This window comes from Schistocerca cancellata, chromosome 2, assembly GCF_023864275.1.
Source record: "Schistocerca cancellata isolate TAMUIC-IGC-003103 chromosome 2, iqSchCanc2.1, whole genome shotgun sequence".
Taxonomy (NCBI): Eukaryota; Metazoa; Arthropoda; class Insecta; order Orthoptera; family Acrididae; genus Schistocerca; species Schistocerca cancellata.
Window position 1 is genome coordinate 433,367,541 of NC_064627.1, and position 18,197 is coordinate 433,385,737.

Below are 18,197 nucleotides of genomic sequence, written 5' to 3' on the forward strand. Positions count from 1 at the left end.
GTGTGGCATTTTCTGTGCGGCAGAGCAAAATTTGATACATGAAGGGGTCTAATGAAAAGTATCTAAGATTTCTTGAGGGCTGCAGATAATCTGAGGTGCTGTGGAACTAACTACAAAATAACCATATAAAAAGAGATTTTATATGGAATGATGGTTAAAAATATGAAATTGATAAAGAGTACTGTAAAGAAAAAGGTAAAGACTGTGTGAAGTGCAATTCAGTAAGAACACTCCTGTGTGACCAGTAAAAAATGCCGCTCAGTCCTTAATATGATTGACAGGAAATGCTTTGCATGTGAATTGTTAAAATTCATTCTCAATGTACGGATCCAAATCCAGGAAATACCAGCTTAATTGTTAAGTGTTTCAATATTTCAGTAGCTATACATATTTTATAACATTAAGGGTACATGTGCAAACTACTATAGTGCACCAATCAGTAGTCATAAAATTATCAATAAGTATACTTTTAAAGCAGGAAATTTTATTCTGTTCGTGAAACATCTCAGTTTTTACAATTTCTTGTAATCAATAGACTACACATAGTGCCTTCTACCAAATGCATTTGAATAGGTTGATAGATGTAAAAAAATTAATTGTAGTTTCAAAATTCATTTACGATAGCACACCACAAGATCACATTTGTAGCAGTAAAGTAACTAAAAAGTGAGTCAGTTTGTATAATTCTATTTATTTACATAAATTAATATACGTGATTATGTCCTGCCATTCGGCCTTCCGGTGTGGTGTCAAAAAATATATATTCCTTGAATGCTTCTCATGCTAGTCGTCCATCATTGGAAGGTGTTCGAGATATCTTCCCTAAAATGCATATACTCATATAATTTCATGTAGTTTCCCTAGAGTCACCAAGAACAGTTGTATCTTTGTCCAAGTTTTCTGTCCTGAAAATCGTTGGGGGTGAGTGAATTATTCTGGAAGCTGTACTCTTCTTTAAAAAATTGTGTAGTTATCTACAAGCTTTTGTTACTTTCTCAACTTTCTCTACTTTAAGCAATATAGGCTTTCTAAATCTGTAAAAACAGAGGACATTGCTCGAAATGCATTTTCAACTAAATGTCTTGGTTGTGGAAGTTGGTAATTAAATATTCTTTCCTATGACTTTGGTAATTCCCGAGCATGTGGTTTCTTGATATTAGTGGTCAATGGGAATGCTAAAATATATAGACTCAGTTTCTCTCTTATTGGAGGAGATTATGTGAGAGGGAATTTTAATTTATTTTCTGTTACGCTTTATGAAAAGAAGTGTTCTTGAAAACTACTCCATCAGATATGCAACCATGACATCTGACATGTATGGACTGAAAACAGTAATTTGTGCCTACAGTTACTATAAGCACAATGCTAAATGTTGGTTTGAAGCTAATATATTCATTTCCAGTCTTAGTGGGACACACAATTTGTATTTTTGTCATCTGTCACTCCTATAATATGAGAGAAGTTCCATTTCACTTTGAAAATTCTGGCAACATTCTTCCATTCCTCAGTATCCTACGGAACCTGGAAAGTGAAACATAATCATTACTTTCCCTAATTTTTCAGAAGATGTGCGACTGAATGGTGATGACACAAATCAGTCTACAAAAGAAAACATGCCTCCAACTCCAGGCAAAACATTGCAAAAAAAAAAAAAAAAAAAAAAATAAAAAAAGGAGCAGAGCAAATGGAGAATGACACTATATCTGAAGAAGTATACAAGATATTGAAAAAGTGCTACCACCAGATATGAATGGAGTCTCTGTGGTGAATACATTGAGAATGAACCGAGGAAATGCCCCTAGACAACCCAAACATATGTGAAGCACTTACTTGTGAATGTGCTGTCCAAACAGCATTGGGGTAGTATGAAATCGTAATATGGTACCAAGTTGAATTCATGGTGAAATACTGTCTTGGTAGTTGGTAATTAAAGTCTCCATTGGACATACTTGTAGAATTATTAAATAAGGCACCATCTTTGGTTGCTATATCTAGTATATTAGTTCGTGGGGCTACTTTAAATATTATCTTCTTCCAGTATTGTTTTCTTTTCCGCTGAATTTCATTTTCATTGTTGGATACATGTGTAGTGACCAAGTAAGCTGCTGGTTCAATCACTTGATTTCCCATTCTCCTGCAAGACTGACTTAGTGTGGCACAGATTCTGTTGCTTCAGTATAAACAAAACTGCCGCATGCGGCATAGGCAGCAAGATGTTGCCTTTTGTAGTGTGGCACATATACATAGTATGCCACTTTGTTGCGAGATGTTGCCCCAGTGTAATCGAGGCATCAGAATTAGAAGGCATTACATCTCTTTCACTCTGACAATCAATTAAATAAATTGCACTTAAACAAGCAGATCATCTTCTGTGAACAAAAATTATGCCTCTAAGATAAAAAGAAACATAAAAATCATGTGCAACTTGTGTCCAAGGCTCTAACTTATCAGAGGTCCATTGTATTACATATAACAATTTCTTAACAGCAATATAAATTAGGATATATTGCTATACTCCACATAGTGGAGGTATTGGGTGCCAGGTTGGCACATTTGGCATTGGAGCCTAAGTGCCTGGAGACAACAGAAGTGAGTAGCAATCTATGTTAATTCATATAGTGGATTTTTCACAGGTTGGTTCTGCCTATAATAATTTTTGTTAATTAAATGTACATGTTCCTTTATTTGCAGACATTGGAAGGTCATGAATCATCTGTGTTACGTGTTGAGTTTTTGAATAATGGCATGCAGCTTGTTTCATCTGGAGCTGATGGACTTCTTAAGATATGGAGTGTGAAAACCAGTGAATGTGTTGCAACTATGGATCAGCATGCTGGGAGGGTTTGGGCACTGGCAGGTATGCTCTCTTTTGAAATTATGAAATAACTGTTTTCCATGCGACAACCCCACTTAAATAAATTCATTTCATTTATTTAATTCCCTTGACAACTGAGTAAAACACAATTTTTGTACCATATGCATTTTGCCTTTATTCTTTGCAACACATCTTCAGTGGCCTAAAATATGTACATATTTTTGTTTATACTATTTAGTTTACATTTAGCATGTTATATACGTAATTACAAACAGTCTGACACTTTTTCTTTTGTGTGACGTCGTAGGGATTTAAAGTTCTGCTCACAGATTTCGTGGATGGTGATCTACATATTATGATGCTGTGTTCTTTTTCCTTTGTTATGTCTGTTCTTCTTCTGGTAATTGCAATTTGAATTTTTTTTCTTCCAACTTTAGGGACTGAATGCATGTTTTGGTGTTGTTTTGGGTGGTGTTGCCAATTGTTGAATGTTATTGCCTACTCCTGAATGTGTGCTCCCATCATCATTTTTTGTCAGACACTTATTTTCCAGCATGGATGATCACAAATGCATAAATGAATATCCACTTGTCATAGAACTATCCTGCAGCCTACTGTCGAATTTCCTTCCGCGTATTCATAGCAAAAACCTGCAAATTGATATTCATAGTTCCCTTTGCAACCATCTAACATTTTTGTTTGTCCATTTCCTGTGTCTCTTTCTTGACTATACCGTTTTTACTTTTTTCCCCCCTCTCTCACATTTACCACCCAGTTTTACCTCCAATACACTTGTAGCATTTACCCATCACACACTGATGTTATTTACATACTTTTCCTTCCCTTCTCTTCCCTACTATCAACCCATCCCAAATGGATCTCTGCACAGTCGACCTGCAGTAAAAAAATTGACCGTGCATCCAGCAACACTATGTAGCCCTAAAAGTGAGTGTTTTCTCTAGCCAAAAAAAAGGATTTGTCCGAAAGCTAGCAATGATTACAGTGTGCTTTATGTGCCTGCCTCTACTATTCTGTAAGTTGTTACAGTAGAACCATTTTTAATGAATCGCTGGAGACATTTCTTTCCCCTGGAAAGGCATTCTCCCGAAATGGAGGTGTTGTCCGAGTACATAGGAATGACATAGAATCATAATTCAAACATGTTTTGGTGATATAAGAGCTATTCACCAATATCCTGTGCTACAAATTTAAATACAGTATTGTAGAAACACCTCTTGTGTTTTAAAATCAATGAGAGTGGTTTGTTTTTCCTTACCTGAGTACTGTAATAAAAGAAGTTGTCATTCTAGTTTGTTGATATTACTTACAATATACTCAAAAACAAAGATGATGTGACTTACCAAATGAAAGTGCTGGCAGGTCGACAGACACACAAACGAACACAAACATACACACAAAATTCAAGCTTTCGCAACAAACTGTTGCCTCATCAGGAAAGAGGGAAGGAGAGGGAAAGACGAAAGGATGTGGGTTTTAAGGGAGAGGGTAAGGAGTCATTCCAGTCCCGGGAGCGGAAAGACTTACCTTAGGGGGAAAAAAGGACGGGTATACACTCGCACACACACACATATCCATCCAAACATATACAGACACAAGCAGACATATTTAAAGACAAAGAGTTTTTTCCCCCTAAGGTAAGTCTTTCCGCTCCCGGGACTGGAATGACTCCTTACCCTCTCCCTTAAAACCCACATCCTTTCGTCTTTCCCTCTCCTTCCCTCTTTCCTGATGAGGCAACAGTTTATTGCGAAAGCTTGAATTTTGTGTGTATGTTTGTGTTCGTTTGTGTGTCTGTCGACCTGCCAGCACTTTCATTTGGTAAGTCACATCATCTTTGTTTTTAGGTATATTTTTCCTTCGTTGAATGTTTCCTTCTATTATTACAATATACTCATCTACATTCAAAGAGGAAAAGAAACAACCTTCACCTCCTCCTCAACCTGTGCTTCCATTTTGTTGTCATTGTCACCACCAGCTCCTTCACACATCTCTTTTGTGTCCATCTTTGTTGTGGAATTCAGGATGTCGGTATCACAATAAAGTTATTTCTGGAATTACACATTTTCAGAAATATCATTGATCCTACTCCAGTCTTCTGAAGTAATGCCATCCTCAGCAGCAACTGGCTATACGACAGACACCGTTTGCGAATCAATTTAACACAGTCCGTTGTGTTACAGGACTCCAAGCAGCAACAAAAATATGCATAGCCTGTAGAATTCAACTGCTGAGTCTCATCACTTCCTGCCTCCCAAGGAAGGAAACTGGCTTCTGCACAAATGCTACTTTGTTTCTGGCTTTGACAGAGTGTATTATTCCCAAATCCAGTGGCTTTTATAGTTCTAAGGAAGGAACACCACAATTAAATTAGTCAGAAATGATGTTTTCTTGGGATGTCCAGGCCATTGGTCAATAATAAGTACAAATTTCCTCCCTCCTGTACCTGTTTTGGCATCTAAATATCTGAGAATCTGAGAACTCTCTTAAAGATATCTGGTGTCATCCAGGCTCTACTATTGGACTCGTAAATACAAGGTAAAGCTTTTGCGTTTTTGAAATGCCTGGGAGTTCTAAATTTCCATATTAGTGGAAGGCAGCTTTTCACTTGCATCATTATTTGTACACAGTGACATCATCAGCCTTTCTTTACTTTTTTTTTTTTTTTTTTTTTTTTTTTTATCCCTGTGGCGTTTATGCCCCTTAACAGAACATGTTTTTGCAGGAAATAAGTTTTAAAAGGCGTCAGGTTCATCAGTGGTGAATATGTATCTGGGCCCAAAACCCTGTGGCAATCTACTGTAGTTTACACTTTCTCCACTTACACTTCGGAACGACAGATTATGATGTTTTTGAAAAAGACCCAACCAGCCAGTCGATGGACTTCAGTTTTCAGTGCTGATTTCATGAGCCTTTTCTTGTAGTTTGTTTCCACTTACAGAAATGCTGCCACTTTGTATTTGTTGACACCCCTTGGGTCAATCAAAACTTGCTGTACCAGTTGCTGGATTTGACCCATGATGTAACTGCGTTGTTTGAAATCATGGAGGCATGCATGGAAGTAGACGGTGTGTAATGAAAGGGATCATGTTTGAAGAGTACGGTGGAGTATTTGGTGACACTCTCTAGTGTTGAATGTAGATGTTTCAGAATGTTTTTGAGTTATGTTAGGGACTCATCGGACTGCTTGAGTGCCATTTACTAGGAATATTATTGGAAGCGTGTGTGGCAGTTTGCTAGTGAGTTACTTTTATGTTGGCAGTTATTGGCTGTAGATTTGCTTCTGGACTGGAACTCTTAGGGCAATGTGTTGTTTATGAATGGAGATTTAATTTTGCTTATTGTTTGTTATTAGTTATGGATATGATTACGAAGTTTATCAGCAGGTCATTGTGTGCCACTATGAGCTACAATATGGTGAAAACTATTAAATTTTTGTAGTTGTTTGGTTTGATTGCCAAATATGCGAAGTACCTCGGCTGTGGCAATGTTATGGGATTAATCAAAGTTGCTGCTTCTCAGACCAGGGATGAATATATGTGACGTTCTTGATGAGACTATATTTGGCATTCAGTTCAGAGAGGTTCCTGATTTCAAAACTCTAGGCTGGCCATTCTAGATTTTGTGTTGTTAATATATCAACAATGTAGGAAATGACAGATTGCTACTTATCGTGCAGAAGACACACTAAGTTACTTACACAATGCATTCGGTCACAGACTTCATCAGCAAAAGAGAAAGGGAAACACCCACCATTCATACACACAAGCAAGCACACCTCATGCAAACATGACTACCAATTCTGGCAGCTCAGGCCAGAATGCAACTATCATGTGGGTTGGAAGCAGCAATCTGGAGGCGGCGGGGAAGGGAAAAAGGGTTGTAGTGTACAGCTGGAGGGAGAAAGGGGGGGGGGGGAGAGCAGAGGGCGGCAGAGGAATGCTGTCTGTCTGGCGGAGTGTGTCTGGGCCAGAATGCCAACAGGCATTAAAGCCTTTGGTCCTTCCCAGAGCCTCTCCCCTGGATCCATTTCCCTCCTCACTGCGATGGCCACAGACATTCACCTACATGCTCCCCTAAGTCCACAAACTCAACAATCCTGGATGCCCTATTGTGATTGAGTATGTGCCCGCGTTGAAAGGATTTTGGCCCTCATTGAGCAACGCCTCCAACCAATTGCCCATAATCTCATCAAAGATGGCAACCACTTCCTTCACCAACTCTCCACCATCCCTACCCCTTTACCTCCTGGATCTGTACTTGTCACTGTTGGTGCAACCTCCGTTTACACCAGCATCCCTCAAGCCCACACCTTACTAACTTTATTGTAACCTAGGCCTACTTCTCCTTCGAAGGGAAGATATACAAACAAATCCGTGGCACAGCCATGGGTACCCACATGGCAACCTTCTATGCCAACCTGTCTATGGACCATCTAGAGGAGACCACCTTTGAAGGGAAGGTACACAAACAAATCCACAGTGCAGTTATTGGCACCCACATGGCATCCTTTTATGCCAACCTGTTTATAGGCCATGTAGATGAGACCTTCATAGCCTCCCAAAACTGCCATACCCTTAGCCTAGTTCAGGTTCATTGATGATACCTTCATGATCTGGACTCAGGCCAAGACACCCTATCTTCACTTATTTACAACCTCGAAACCTTCTCTCCCATCTGCTTCATGTGGTCCTCCTCAACCCGGCGTGCCACCTTTCTAGACTTGACCTTCTCCTCTCTAATGGCTCCATCTGCATCTCTGTCCACACTAAACCCACCAATCACCATCAGTACTTGCATTATGACAGCTGTCATTCTTTTCATACCAAAAAATCCCTCCCATACATCCTGGCTACCTGGGGATGGCATATCTGCAGTGACAAAAGATCCTGTGCTCAGTATGTGAAGGTCTCACCAAGGCTTTCACAGACAAGAACTATCCCCCAGACCTAGTCCACAAACAGATCTCCTGTGCCATTTCCCCTCACAGTCCCAATCCTCCCACCATCCCCAAGAACGGGCCACGAAGGAGTGCCCCCTTGCATTACCCGGTACCACCCCTGACAGGATCAAATGAACCACGCCCTTCACCAGGACTTTGATTACCTATCATCATGTCCTGAAATGAGGGACGTCCTACCCCAGATCTTCCTCACCCCTTCTGAAGTGTGTTCCATCGACAACCCAACCTCCACAACATCCTAGATCATCCCTATGCCACTACCAATCCTAACTCCTTGCCACAAGGATCATATCCCAGTGGAAGACCCAGATGCAAGACCTGCCCACTTCACCCACCCAGCACTTCCTATTCTGTCCTGTCACAGGTTTATCTTAATCCATCAGGGGATGGGCCACCTGCAAAAGCAGCCATGTCATTTACCAGCTTAGCTGCTTTTAATATTGGATGACTACCTGCTAGCTGTCCACCTGAATAAACGACCTACGCCAAACTGTGGCCAAGAGCGAAGTAGACTGCCAAGTGGCACAACATGCAGCTGAGCATAATGTGCTTGACTTCAATGGCTGCTTCACTGTGTGAACCATCTGGATCCTCCCCACCACCACAAGCTTTTCTGAAATCTGGAGATGGGAGTTTACAACACATTCTCAGCTCCAGTAATTATCCTGGCCTCAACCTACAGAACATACTCTCCCCACACCCTTCACCCTACAGTTTCCACACCGTCAGTCCTACCATCTCCTCCACATTCTTGTGTTCCAGCCTCTTTGTTTGCTACCCTCTGCCAAAGCACCTGCTCATCTTCCCCCGCTCCTCTCCTTTTCGCTCTTTCGCTCCCTTTTTCCCCACCTCCATGCACCATAACCTCCTCACACTGCAACTGCTGGCATTCTGGTCCCTGCACAGTCTGCAAGACAGTGTTCCTCTGCCCCACCTACCCTTACACTACTATTCCTTCCCCTTCCCTGCCCCCTCCACATTGTTGCTGCCATCCCATGTAACACTTGCATTCTGCCTAAGCTGCCAAAGTTAGCACTCACGTGTGCATGAGGAGTGCTTGCTTGTGTGTGTGTGTTTTTTTTTCTCTTTTGCTGACGAAGGCTGTGGCTGAAAGCTCTATGTAAGTGTCTTTTAATTGTGTCGTCTTTATGGTAAGTAGCAACCTATCTGCTGCAACATTGTTGATATTCCTTTGTGGGTTTTCTATTGTTTGATTTTGTTGTGAACATACTATTTTTGCTATCACTTCTCGATTGAGTTTTGTGCCCTTTGAGACTGGTGTTAGTGATTGTACGTTGAGGTATTGGTTTTCTTTTTGTAGGGAAGTTTGTTCAGTGACCAAGTATAGGAGACAGTTGGGAGGAGGAGGGGTGGGGGGAGGTGTTGTGGAAATTGGTGTGTCTGTATTATTTGTTAAGGTGAAATGTGGGAGAGTGAGTCATATTGTGGGAGTTGATTCTGATTCATAGTCATCTTATAGGGATTTAGGGAATGGGGGTTTAAGCATTTAGTTGTCAGTCAGAGAGTGGAGTTTCAAAATTTTCAGATGGGTCTTGTACATATACAACAGAAGGGTACTGGGGGGATCATTAAATCTGTGATAGACAGAGGGAAGAAGTACACATTCACCTTGCAATCTCACTTAGATGAGTACTGCTGGAGGAAGATTTTGTTAGATAATTTTTGACTGTTTATGAATTTGTATAACATTATTGGGAAAATGTGTAGGCCAAATGTTTTAAGTTGAATTAATGGATGGAGGTAAGTGGTTAATTTGATTCAGGTTATTTTGTTAGGGTCAATTTTGGGTTTGGGTCTAGTGTGTTTTCTTGGTGTAGTTTCTTGAAGGTTTGATGAGGGGATGGGGGTTGTGTTAGATTGTTTTTTTTTTTTGGGGTGTTTTATGTTTTCTATTTCACAAGTATGAATGATGTATTTTTTTAAAATTATGTATTTACTTGGGTTTTGTGTTTCATATGGGTATTAGATTGTGGGTGGGTGGTGGTTTAAGAGGGGTTATGTTTGGAAGAAATGGATGGCATCAGCAGGTTTTGTTTCCCAGTCTTTTCGTTGTTTTCATTGTAGTGTGTACGGTATGTTTATTTATGTGCTTAATTGCGTGTTGCTTGTATATTGAAATTGATATTAATGTATTTTTTTTAAATTTTGGTGTTATGTTTTAACTATTTTGATTGTGGTTGGTGAATATACTGGATTTTATTCTAGATATTTCATTTAGGTTAGGTGTTCAGTAACAGCTGTGCAGGTGAGTTTTGGTTTTTTGGCATCATGGACTTGGTTTGAGCTGTGTAGGTCAAGCAAAATTTCTGATACCAATTTTTGGAGCGATTTGTTCTTTTACGGTATTGTGAATTTTGTATGAGCTTGCAGGTCAAGTGAAATTTCTGATACACTTCTTTGCAGATCATTTGTGTCTTGTTATCTTAGAGTTCACTTTCTCTTTTTACATTTCTTGAGGATTTTGTTTGCTGGTTTTTTGAGTAATCTTTTGTTTTGTTATGTCTCTAATGTTAGAAATGTCATATAATTAATTTGTCTTCACCCAGGGTATCCTAATTCTCACAATTGTTTCCTTAGTGCCACACAGTTTATCCAGTTAAATATATTTTTCATTATTTTTGTCTGTTTCTATCTTTAATTTGTGATGTCATGCTCACCATATTGTATAAGGGCGAAATGGCAGTGTCTGCCATCTTGATGACTTCTTGGATCAAGACTGACAGATATTGGATGTTTTAGTACCTCCAACCACTTTAACAGAATATTTTCCTCATAATTTAATGTAGACATATAAATGTTCCTCGTTTCAGGTCTGTAGGAATCATTAGCTTTGACATTCAAGAATGCTTCCCGACATCTTTAATGGTGATCAGTTTTTGCTGAATTATAATCTTTCTGCGTTTGCAGGCCGTAACTCCACAGTCCGCCGCTCGTGGTCTCGCGGTAGCGTTCTCGCTTCCCGAGCACGGGGTCCCGGGTTCGATTCCCGGCGGGGTCAGGGATTTTCACCTGCCTCGAGATGACTGGGTGTTTGTGTTGTCCTCATCATTTCATCATCATCCAGGAAAGTGGCGAAATTGGACTGAGCAAAGGTTGGGAAATTGTACGGGCGCTGATAACCACGCAGTTGAGCACCCCACAAACCAAACATCATCATCATCATCATCGTAACTCCACAAAGTGACACCGATACGTTTGGCATTTCAATAAAGAAGTAGTTACCCTTCTTGCACTTCGTAGACTAAGTGACAGTGATATCAGATCACATGACCCAAGTTGCACAGTAGGCAGGGCGGAAATTTATTTCTGATTCATTCAACACATCTTCATGGTTTTGCTACAAGGGTAACTGAGTTATTGAAAAAAAAAGAAACTATGATCTAGCTATGTGTCAATCAAAACAATCAGTTACCATTATTGTGCCGCAAGGCCCAAAGTTCAGCCTGTGTAAAACTTGAAAGAAATTAGAAAACCACTCAGATATCTTAGGAATTGCATGAAAACTGGACTTTAATTTGCAGAATGTTTCATGTTTGTACCTTAGAAGTAGACTTTCCCCTAAAGTGGGGTGTATTAAAAGCAGAGAGGAATAAAATCATTTTTATGGGATGTTTACCAGGTCCAACGTAAACAGTTATTAAGAACAGGAGTTCCTTAAAAGCGGATTTGTTGATTCGGAGTACTACTGCTAATGCACCCGAACATTGCTTTCTGCCTCGACATGTCATTACCATATTTATATAATTGTATATGTTGTTCCTTGAGAAAATAGTTGCATGGTTAGGGTGGCTTTAAAGTTGGGTATGTTATGTGTTTACCATTTTAAAAATAACATTTTATGACTGTTAAAGAGGTTTTCTATTATCTGTGGGACATGTTTACTCTTGCTTCATTTTGACCCCAATTTTAATTATGTTTTTGAAAGCTTAGATGCATTTACACCGGTTAAATTACTGAATTTTTCTTTATATTCCTGTAAGTAGGAAGTGCAATTCGAGTCATTAGGTTATGTTTCTTAATAATCAAGAAGACTGAGTCAACATTTCTCTGCAACAGAGCTGTCATTTCATCCTTTCATTCCTCCTGTGGTGACAATGGAAGCAAAGATGACTTTTTGACATATGATTTTCATGCTGACTTTTTAAAGTCTGTAACTATATGAAAAATGATGTAATGCTCGGTGCTTGAACATTTTACTATGATGTTTATGGGTTAATACATGCATTATCTTAGTACAGTACTATATATTAAGCTTAAAATGTTATTGGATTGATTTAGTAAGTACCAAAAAACTCCTTCTACACAACACTGTAAGTATCTTAGCCTGCCAGATGGCACATTGAATTGTCATGAAAGTTGTAATTTCTGGTTGACCACGGTGAGCTAATTTGGTCTTAGTTACTATCATTCATTAAAAATAATGAATTAGCTCCACAGCAGTCAAACAAATAATTTGTGTATTTGAAATATGGCTTCCTTGTCCAACACCAAAAAGTCTTTACACAAGACTTAACTTGTAAATCTAATCAGTGAAAATAGTACTTTGTTATAAATTAAATCATTACTGTTCACATATTTTACTTTGTGCTCTAGGGGTTTATTCGTATATGTCTTTGTTTTGAGTCTTGGATGTCAAGTAAATGATTCTCTGTCTCTCTCTTTCTCTCTCCAGTGTCCAGTGATGAAAGCCACCTTGTGACAGGTGGTTCTGATTCAGCATTGGTGGTTTGGCGTGATGTAAGTGATGAAAAGCGAGCTGCTGCTGAAAAGGCAAGCCAGCAGTTGGTTTTGCAGGAGCAGCAGTTAAACAATTTATTACAGGCAGACCATCTCCTTGAAGCTTTGCAGCTTGCTCTGTCACTGAATCGTCCAAGACAGGTGCTATCAATTGTACAAGGTACAGTAAAAGAATGTATTGACAAATCCACTCTTAAGGAATTCCATTATTCAGCAAATACTTCCATTGCTTCCGGTGAAATTGATATAAGTACAATGTTACTGATATTTAGTTTTAATGAATGTTGCAAAGTCTGCTTTTATAGAATAAATATTAAACATTTTGCAATATGAAACCCAGCTATGCTGAAATTCCTATCATGTTCAAGAGTTTGCTGTTGCTCCTTTTATTTTTGGATGAGTAGTGTTAAATTAATGATAGAGAATAATCAGTAATTCACAACTGATTGTTATTGCTGATAGGTAGATTGTATGTAACTTCTGGTCAGTAATTTCAAACAGGTGTCAATTTGTACAGATTGGTCATTTCCTCTGATGACACAGAAAATGCTATCATTGGGTACAAGTTCACTGATTTATCACATTGTGTTGTTCATCGAAGTTTTGAATTTTACACTGTGTAAGTTTTGTGTAGTTGTTGCCAGCAAAAGAAGAAAGCTTAGGTAGAAACGACAATTTTTTTTTGTTATCCAACACAACTGGAACATTAAATTCTTCAAGTTGGTAGCCCTGCACCTGGCGAGACGGGTGTGTTTTGTGCTGCCGTACAGATAAGTGATTTAGAGTGTAATAAAACTCTGTGTGGTTCAGGAAATCAGTTTAATACGTGTATTAGTGTGTTTTGCAAGCTTACTATTAAAGATTTCACTTCTCTTTGCGTATTGTTCTAGAAAACGCGAAAGGAACATAAAGTAGGGTTACAATCGTATTCTTGTATACATTTTAGCGCAGTAAAACTTATAGAATCTCATTTAATTGTTCTGTTCCGTTCCAGCAAGTTAAGAAAAGCATATCCCTTTGTTGTTTAACTCTTATTTTGCGAAACACAGCGTAAATTTTAAATTCCGGTATCTGGAAACTTTGTACATATGGTAGTAGCTTTGTTTATATACAGTTGCCACTAGGCCTAATTTTTGTAAATGTGTTTTTCTTCTTCTTTTCAGTAATCTAACTTATTGTCACTAAAGTAAGTTTGTTTACATACGATTGAGACTAGACTTAATCTTACGTAAAAGTGTTTTCTTGTTTGCCTGTAATTTAATTTGACTTATTCTCGCTAAAGTAAGATTTTTACCATGAGTGAAAAGTGCCTGACATGCCACAGAATTGTTAGCTCTGGGGCTTGGTGTGATGGGTGCAGGAGTTTTTTTCCATTGGGGTGACTGTAATGGCGTGGGAAATGGGGAAGTGGATCGGACTCATCTGTGGTTCTGTAGAATATGCAGTAGAGATAGGAAAATAGTGGAACAGGAGGGGAAAATTGCTGCCCTTCAGGCACAGTTAGAGCAGGCTAGGGAAGATCTGAACAGGTTAAGGAGGGAGAAGGGTAAAGAGAGGTGGGAAGTGGCAACAGGTAACAGGAGTAACAGACCTAGAACTTTGTTAGACAGCTATTTGGTGAATGTGAAGAATAAGTTTGACCTGTTGCTTCAGTTAGAAGCTGATAAGCCCCAGACAGAGGTGGGTGTAGAGAGGGCACAACAAACTTTCAGTAGAACATTGAATAAGAATGTAGGGAAGTCAGCTAAGAGAAAGAAAGTATTATTGTTAGGTAGTTCACATGCCAGAGGTGTAGGCCAACTTTTGCAGGTCGAGTTAGGATCAGAATACCAGGTCACAAATTTTTTTAAACCAAGTGCTGGTCTGGGTCAGGTGACAGAGGATTTAGGTTCACTCTGTAAAGATTTTACCAAGGAATACACCGTGGTTATTCTGGGTGGGCCGGCAATAGCATTGACAGATATCCTGGGTACAATATAGAGTGTGACGTGGCAAAGATTGCATCAGCAACGAGACATACTAGTGTTGAGTTTGTGTCTGTTCTGAGACGTCATGACCGACCTCATTTAAACTCTTCTGTCGGGAGAGTTAATTTGGAGCTGGAACGGCTGTTTGGGTCGAGTGCGGGGTCATGTATTGGTCTGGTTCCTGTTGATTCTCTCAGTAGGTGGGATTATACTAGACATGGCCTACACCTCAACAGGAAGGGAAGGGTTAACTGGCTGGGCTAATAGCAGGGAATGTAAGGGGGGGGGGGGAGGGGAGGCACTGCCATGAGTGGTAATACCAGTGGTCATAGATGTTGGAGCAGCACCTTTTTTAGAATAGGTAGGATAGAACGAAGTCAAGTTCTGAGAGAAGTAAAGATTGAAACAAACTTCCAGTTTGATAAACAAATCAAACAGCATAATCCTGGCACATTGGATCAGTGAACACAGCTGTTGGTTAAAAATTTACAGCAATCAGCAGAAATTTTATTTCCACCTGATTTCATCTCGGTAAATGTGAAATGCCAACTATCTTTAGTGTGCATCAAAATATTCGAGGGCTTAGAAGTAAAATTAATGAACTACTTATGTGCATTGATCAATTAGAGTCATCCAACCCAGTTGATATAATCTGCCTCTCTGAACATCATGTGACCAGTGGCATAGATATGTTAAACCTTACAGAATTTAAGTTAGCCTCCTACTTCTGTAGACAAAAGATGGAGAAAGGAGGAGTTGCCACATTTGTTAAAAACAGTTTTAAATTTAAGAATATTGACATTAATAAATTTTGCTTCGAGCAGCACTTAGAAGTGTGTGCAGCAGAGATAGAATTTCATAATAGGTCTTTCATAATAGTAGCCATATACAGAGCACCTTCAGGAAATTCGAACCTGTTTATAAATGGTCTTGAAGACTTATTATCTCATCTAAAATTAAAAAAACAAAGAACTAGTGGTTGCTGGTGATTTTAATATAGATGTCCTGAAACACATTGTCAGCGAACAGTTACTGAAATCAGTTACATTGTCATCCAATTTAATTTCTACTGTAAATTTCCCAACTAGGGTATACAGATGTTCTAAGACTGCCATTGATAATATATTTATACACAATTCTAGGCAACTAAGCCACATTACAAAACCAGTAGTAAATGGAACTTCCTGGCAGATTAAAACTATGTGCCAGACTGACACTCGAACTCGGGACCTTTGCCTTTCGTAGGCAAGGGCTCTACCAACTAAGCTACCCAAGCACAACTCGCGCCCCGTCCTCACAGCTTTACTTCTGCCAGTACGTCGTCTTCTACCTTCCAAACTCATTCTGGAAACATCCCCCAGGCTGTGGCTAAGCCATGTCTCCACAATATCCTTTCTTTCAGGAGTGCTGCAAGGTTTGCAGGAGAGTTTCTGTAAAGTTTGGAAGGTAGGAGACGAGGTACTGGCAGAAGTAAAGCTGTGAGGACGGGGAGTGAGTTGTGCTTGGGTAGCTCCGTTGGTAGAGCACTTGCCCGTGAAAGGCAGAGGTCCCGAGTTCGAGTCTTGGTCCGGCACACAGTTTTAATCTGCCAGGAAGTTTCATATCAGTGCACAGTCCGCTGCAGAGTGGAAATCTCATTCCAGTAGTAAATGGGCTATCTGACCATGACATGCAACACCTAACATTAAATTTTGAAAATTGTCAGGGTAAAACATCTATCAGAACTGAATACAGAAGGCCAATAAAACAGTCAAAAACTGAGAAATTTAGGAGATTGCTCAAAGAAATTAATTGGATGGATGTTTACAGCATTCAAGACACAAATGGAAAATACAAAACATTCATTAATAAAGTTAGCACCTTATTTGAAAATTGTTTTCCCCTGAAGGTAACTCAAAGTAAGCAGAAGTCTAATAAGAAACCATGGATCACATAAGGGATAAAGATATCATGTGAGACAAAAAGGAAACTCTATCTGATACGTAGGGACACCTTTGATACTAGCATTATTGCTCATTACAAAAATTACTGCAAAATAATGAAGAAGGTTATCCAGAAATGTAAACACCTGCATTATGAGAAGAAGATAAATACATCCAGCAATAAAATAAAAACAATATGGGATATAGTTAAAAAACAATACGGGATATAGTTAAGTTAGAGACAGGTAGAACCAGACATCAGGAGGAACAAATAGCTCTAAAAATAAATGAAACCCTGGTAACAAACGCATGTTGTGTTGCAAACCATTTGAACAAGTATTTTGTCTTTGTTACTGGTAGCATGGGGTTGTCAAGTTCAGTAAATAATGCAATGGAATATCTGAGACCAGTGCACACAAGCAATCTCAGTAAAATGGAATTGACACTTACTTCACCCAAAGAAACAGAATCCATCATAAAGTCCTTGAAATCAAAGCATTCTAGTGGTTATGATAACATATCAACAAAGTTAATAAAAGTGTGTTCATGTGAGCTTAGTCATATCTTAAGTTATTTGTGTAATCAATCACTTGTCACAGGAACATTCCCGGACTGGCTTAAATATACTGAAGTTATACCTCTCCACAAGAAAGGGGACAAAGAAATGCCGTCAAATTACCGACCGATCTCATTTTTGCCAGCTTTTTCAAAAATCTTTGAAAAGGTTATGTTCAAGCGTCTACTTAAACACCTTAGTGAAAATAACATACTGTCAGAGTCACCGTTTGGGTTTCTTAAGGGTTCTGATATTGAGAAAACCATTTACACTTACAGCGAAAATGTTCTTAATTCATTGGCAACAAATTAGAGGCAACTGGCATATTCTGTGACCTGTCAAAGGCGTTTGACTGTGTGAATCACAGTATTCTTTTAAGTAAGTTAAAATATTATGGCGTCACTGGTAGTGCTGCAAAGTGGTTTTAGTCATATCTTACTAATAGAAAACAAAGGGTGTTATTACATAAAACTTCAGCAGTAGGCAATCGGACATCATCTGACTCGGAAGAAATTACATGTGGTGTCCCCCAAGGTTCCACTACTGTTTCTTGTGTATATTAATGACCTGTCATCTGTTACATTACCAGATGCCAAGTTTATCTTATTTGCAGATGATTCAAACATTGCAGTAAATAGTAAATCAAATATAAATTTAGAAAGGGCAGCTAATCAAATTTTTACTGACATTAATAAGTGGTTCATAGCCAATTCACTGTCATTAAACTTTGAAAAGACCCACTATATGCAGTTCAGAACTTCCAAGAGATTTCTTTCTGGTGTGTGTATAGTATAAAATATGAGAACGTGGAAATAGTAGAAGTTGAGAGTGTAAAATTCTTGGGATTACAACTTGATAATAAATTCAGTTTGGAGCAAGATACTAACAAATTGCTAAAGCACCTAAACAAGTCTGTTTTTGCAATGCGAATGATGTCAGACATAGGAGATATAAATATAAAAAAACTGACATATTTTGCTTATTTTCACTCCATTATGTCATATGGTATCATATTTTGGGGTAACTCCACAAAGCCGGCCGATGTGGCCGTGCGGTTCTAGGCACTTCAGTCTGGAACCGCGTGACCGCTACGGTCGCAGGTTCGAATCCTGCCTCGGGTATGGATGTGTGTGATGTCCTTAGGTTAGTTAGGTTTAAGTAGTTCTAAGTTCTAGGGGACTGATGATCACAGATGTTA

At 39.0% G+C, this 18,197-nt stretch overlaps 1 protein-coding gene across 1 annotated transcript in view; it reads left to right on the plus strand.

Annotated features, from left to right (window-relative positions):
- Positions 1-18,197, plus strand: part of LOC126161911 (transducin beta-like protein 3) — a 155,487-nt gene that overhangs the window by 115,374 nt on the left and 21,916 nt on the right. Inside the window, exons 12-13 of the mRNA XM_049918072.1 lie at positions 2,692-2,857; positions 12,490-12,714. Coding sequence (XP_049774029.1) covers positions 2,692-2,857; positions 12,490-12,714 — 391 coding nt within the window. The remainder of the gene's footprint in view (positions 1-2,691; positions 2,858-12,489; positions 12,715-18,197) is intronic.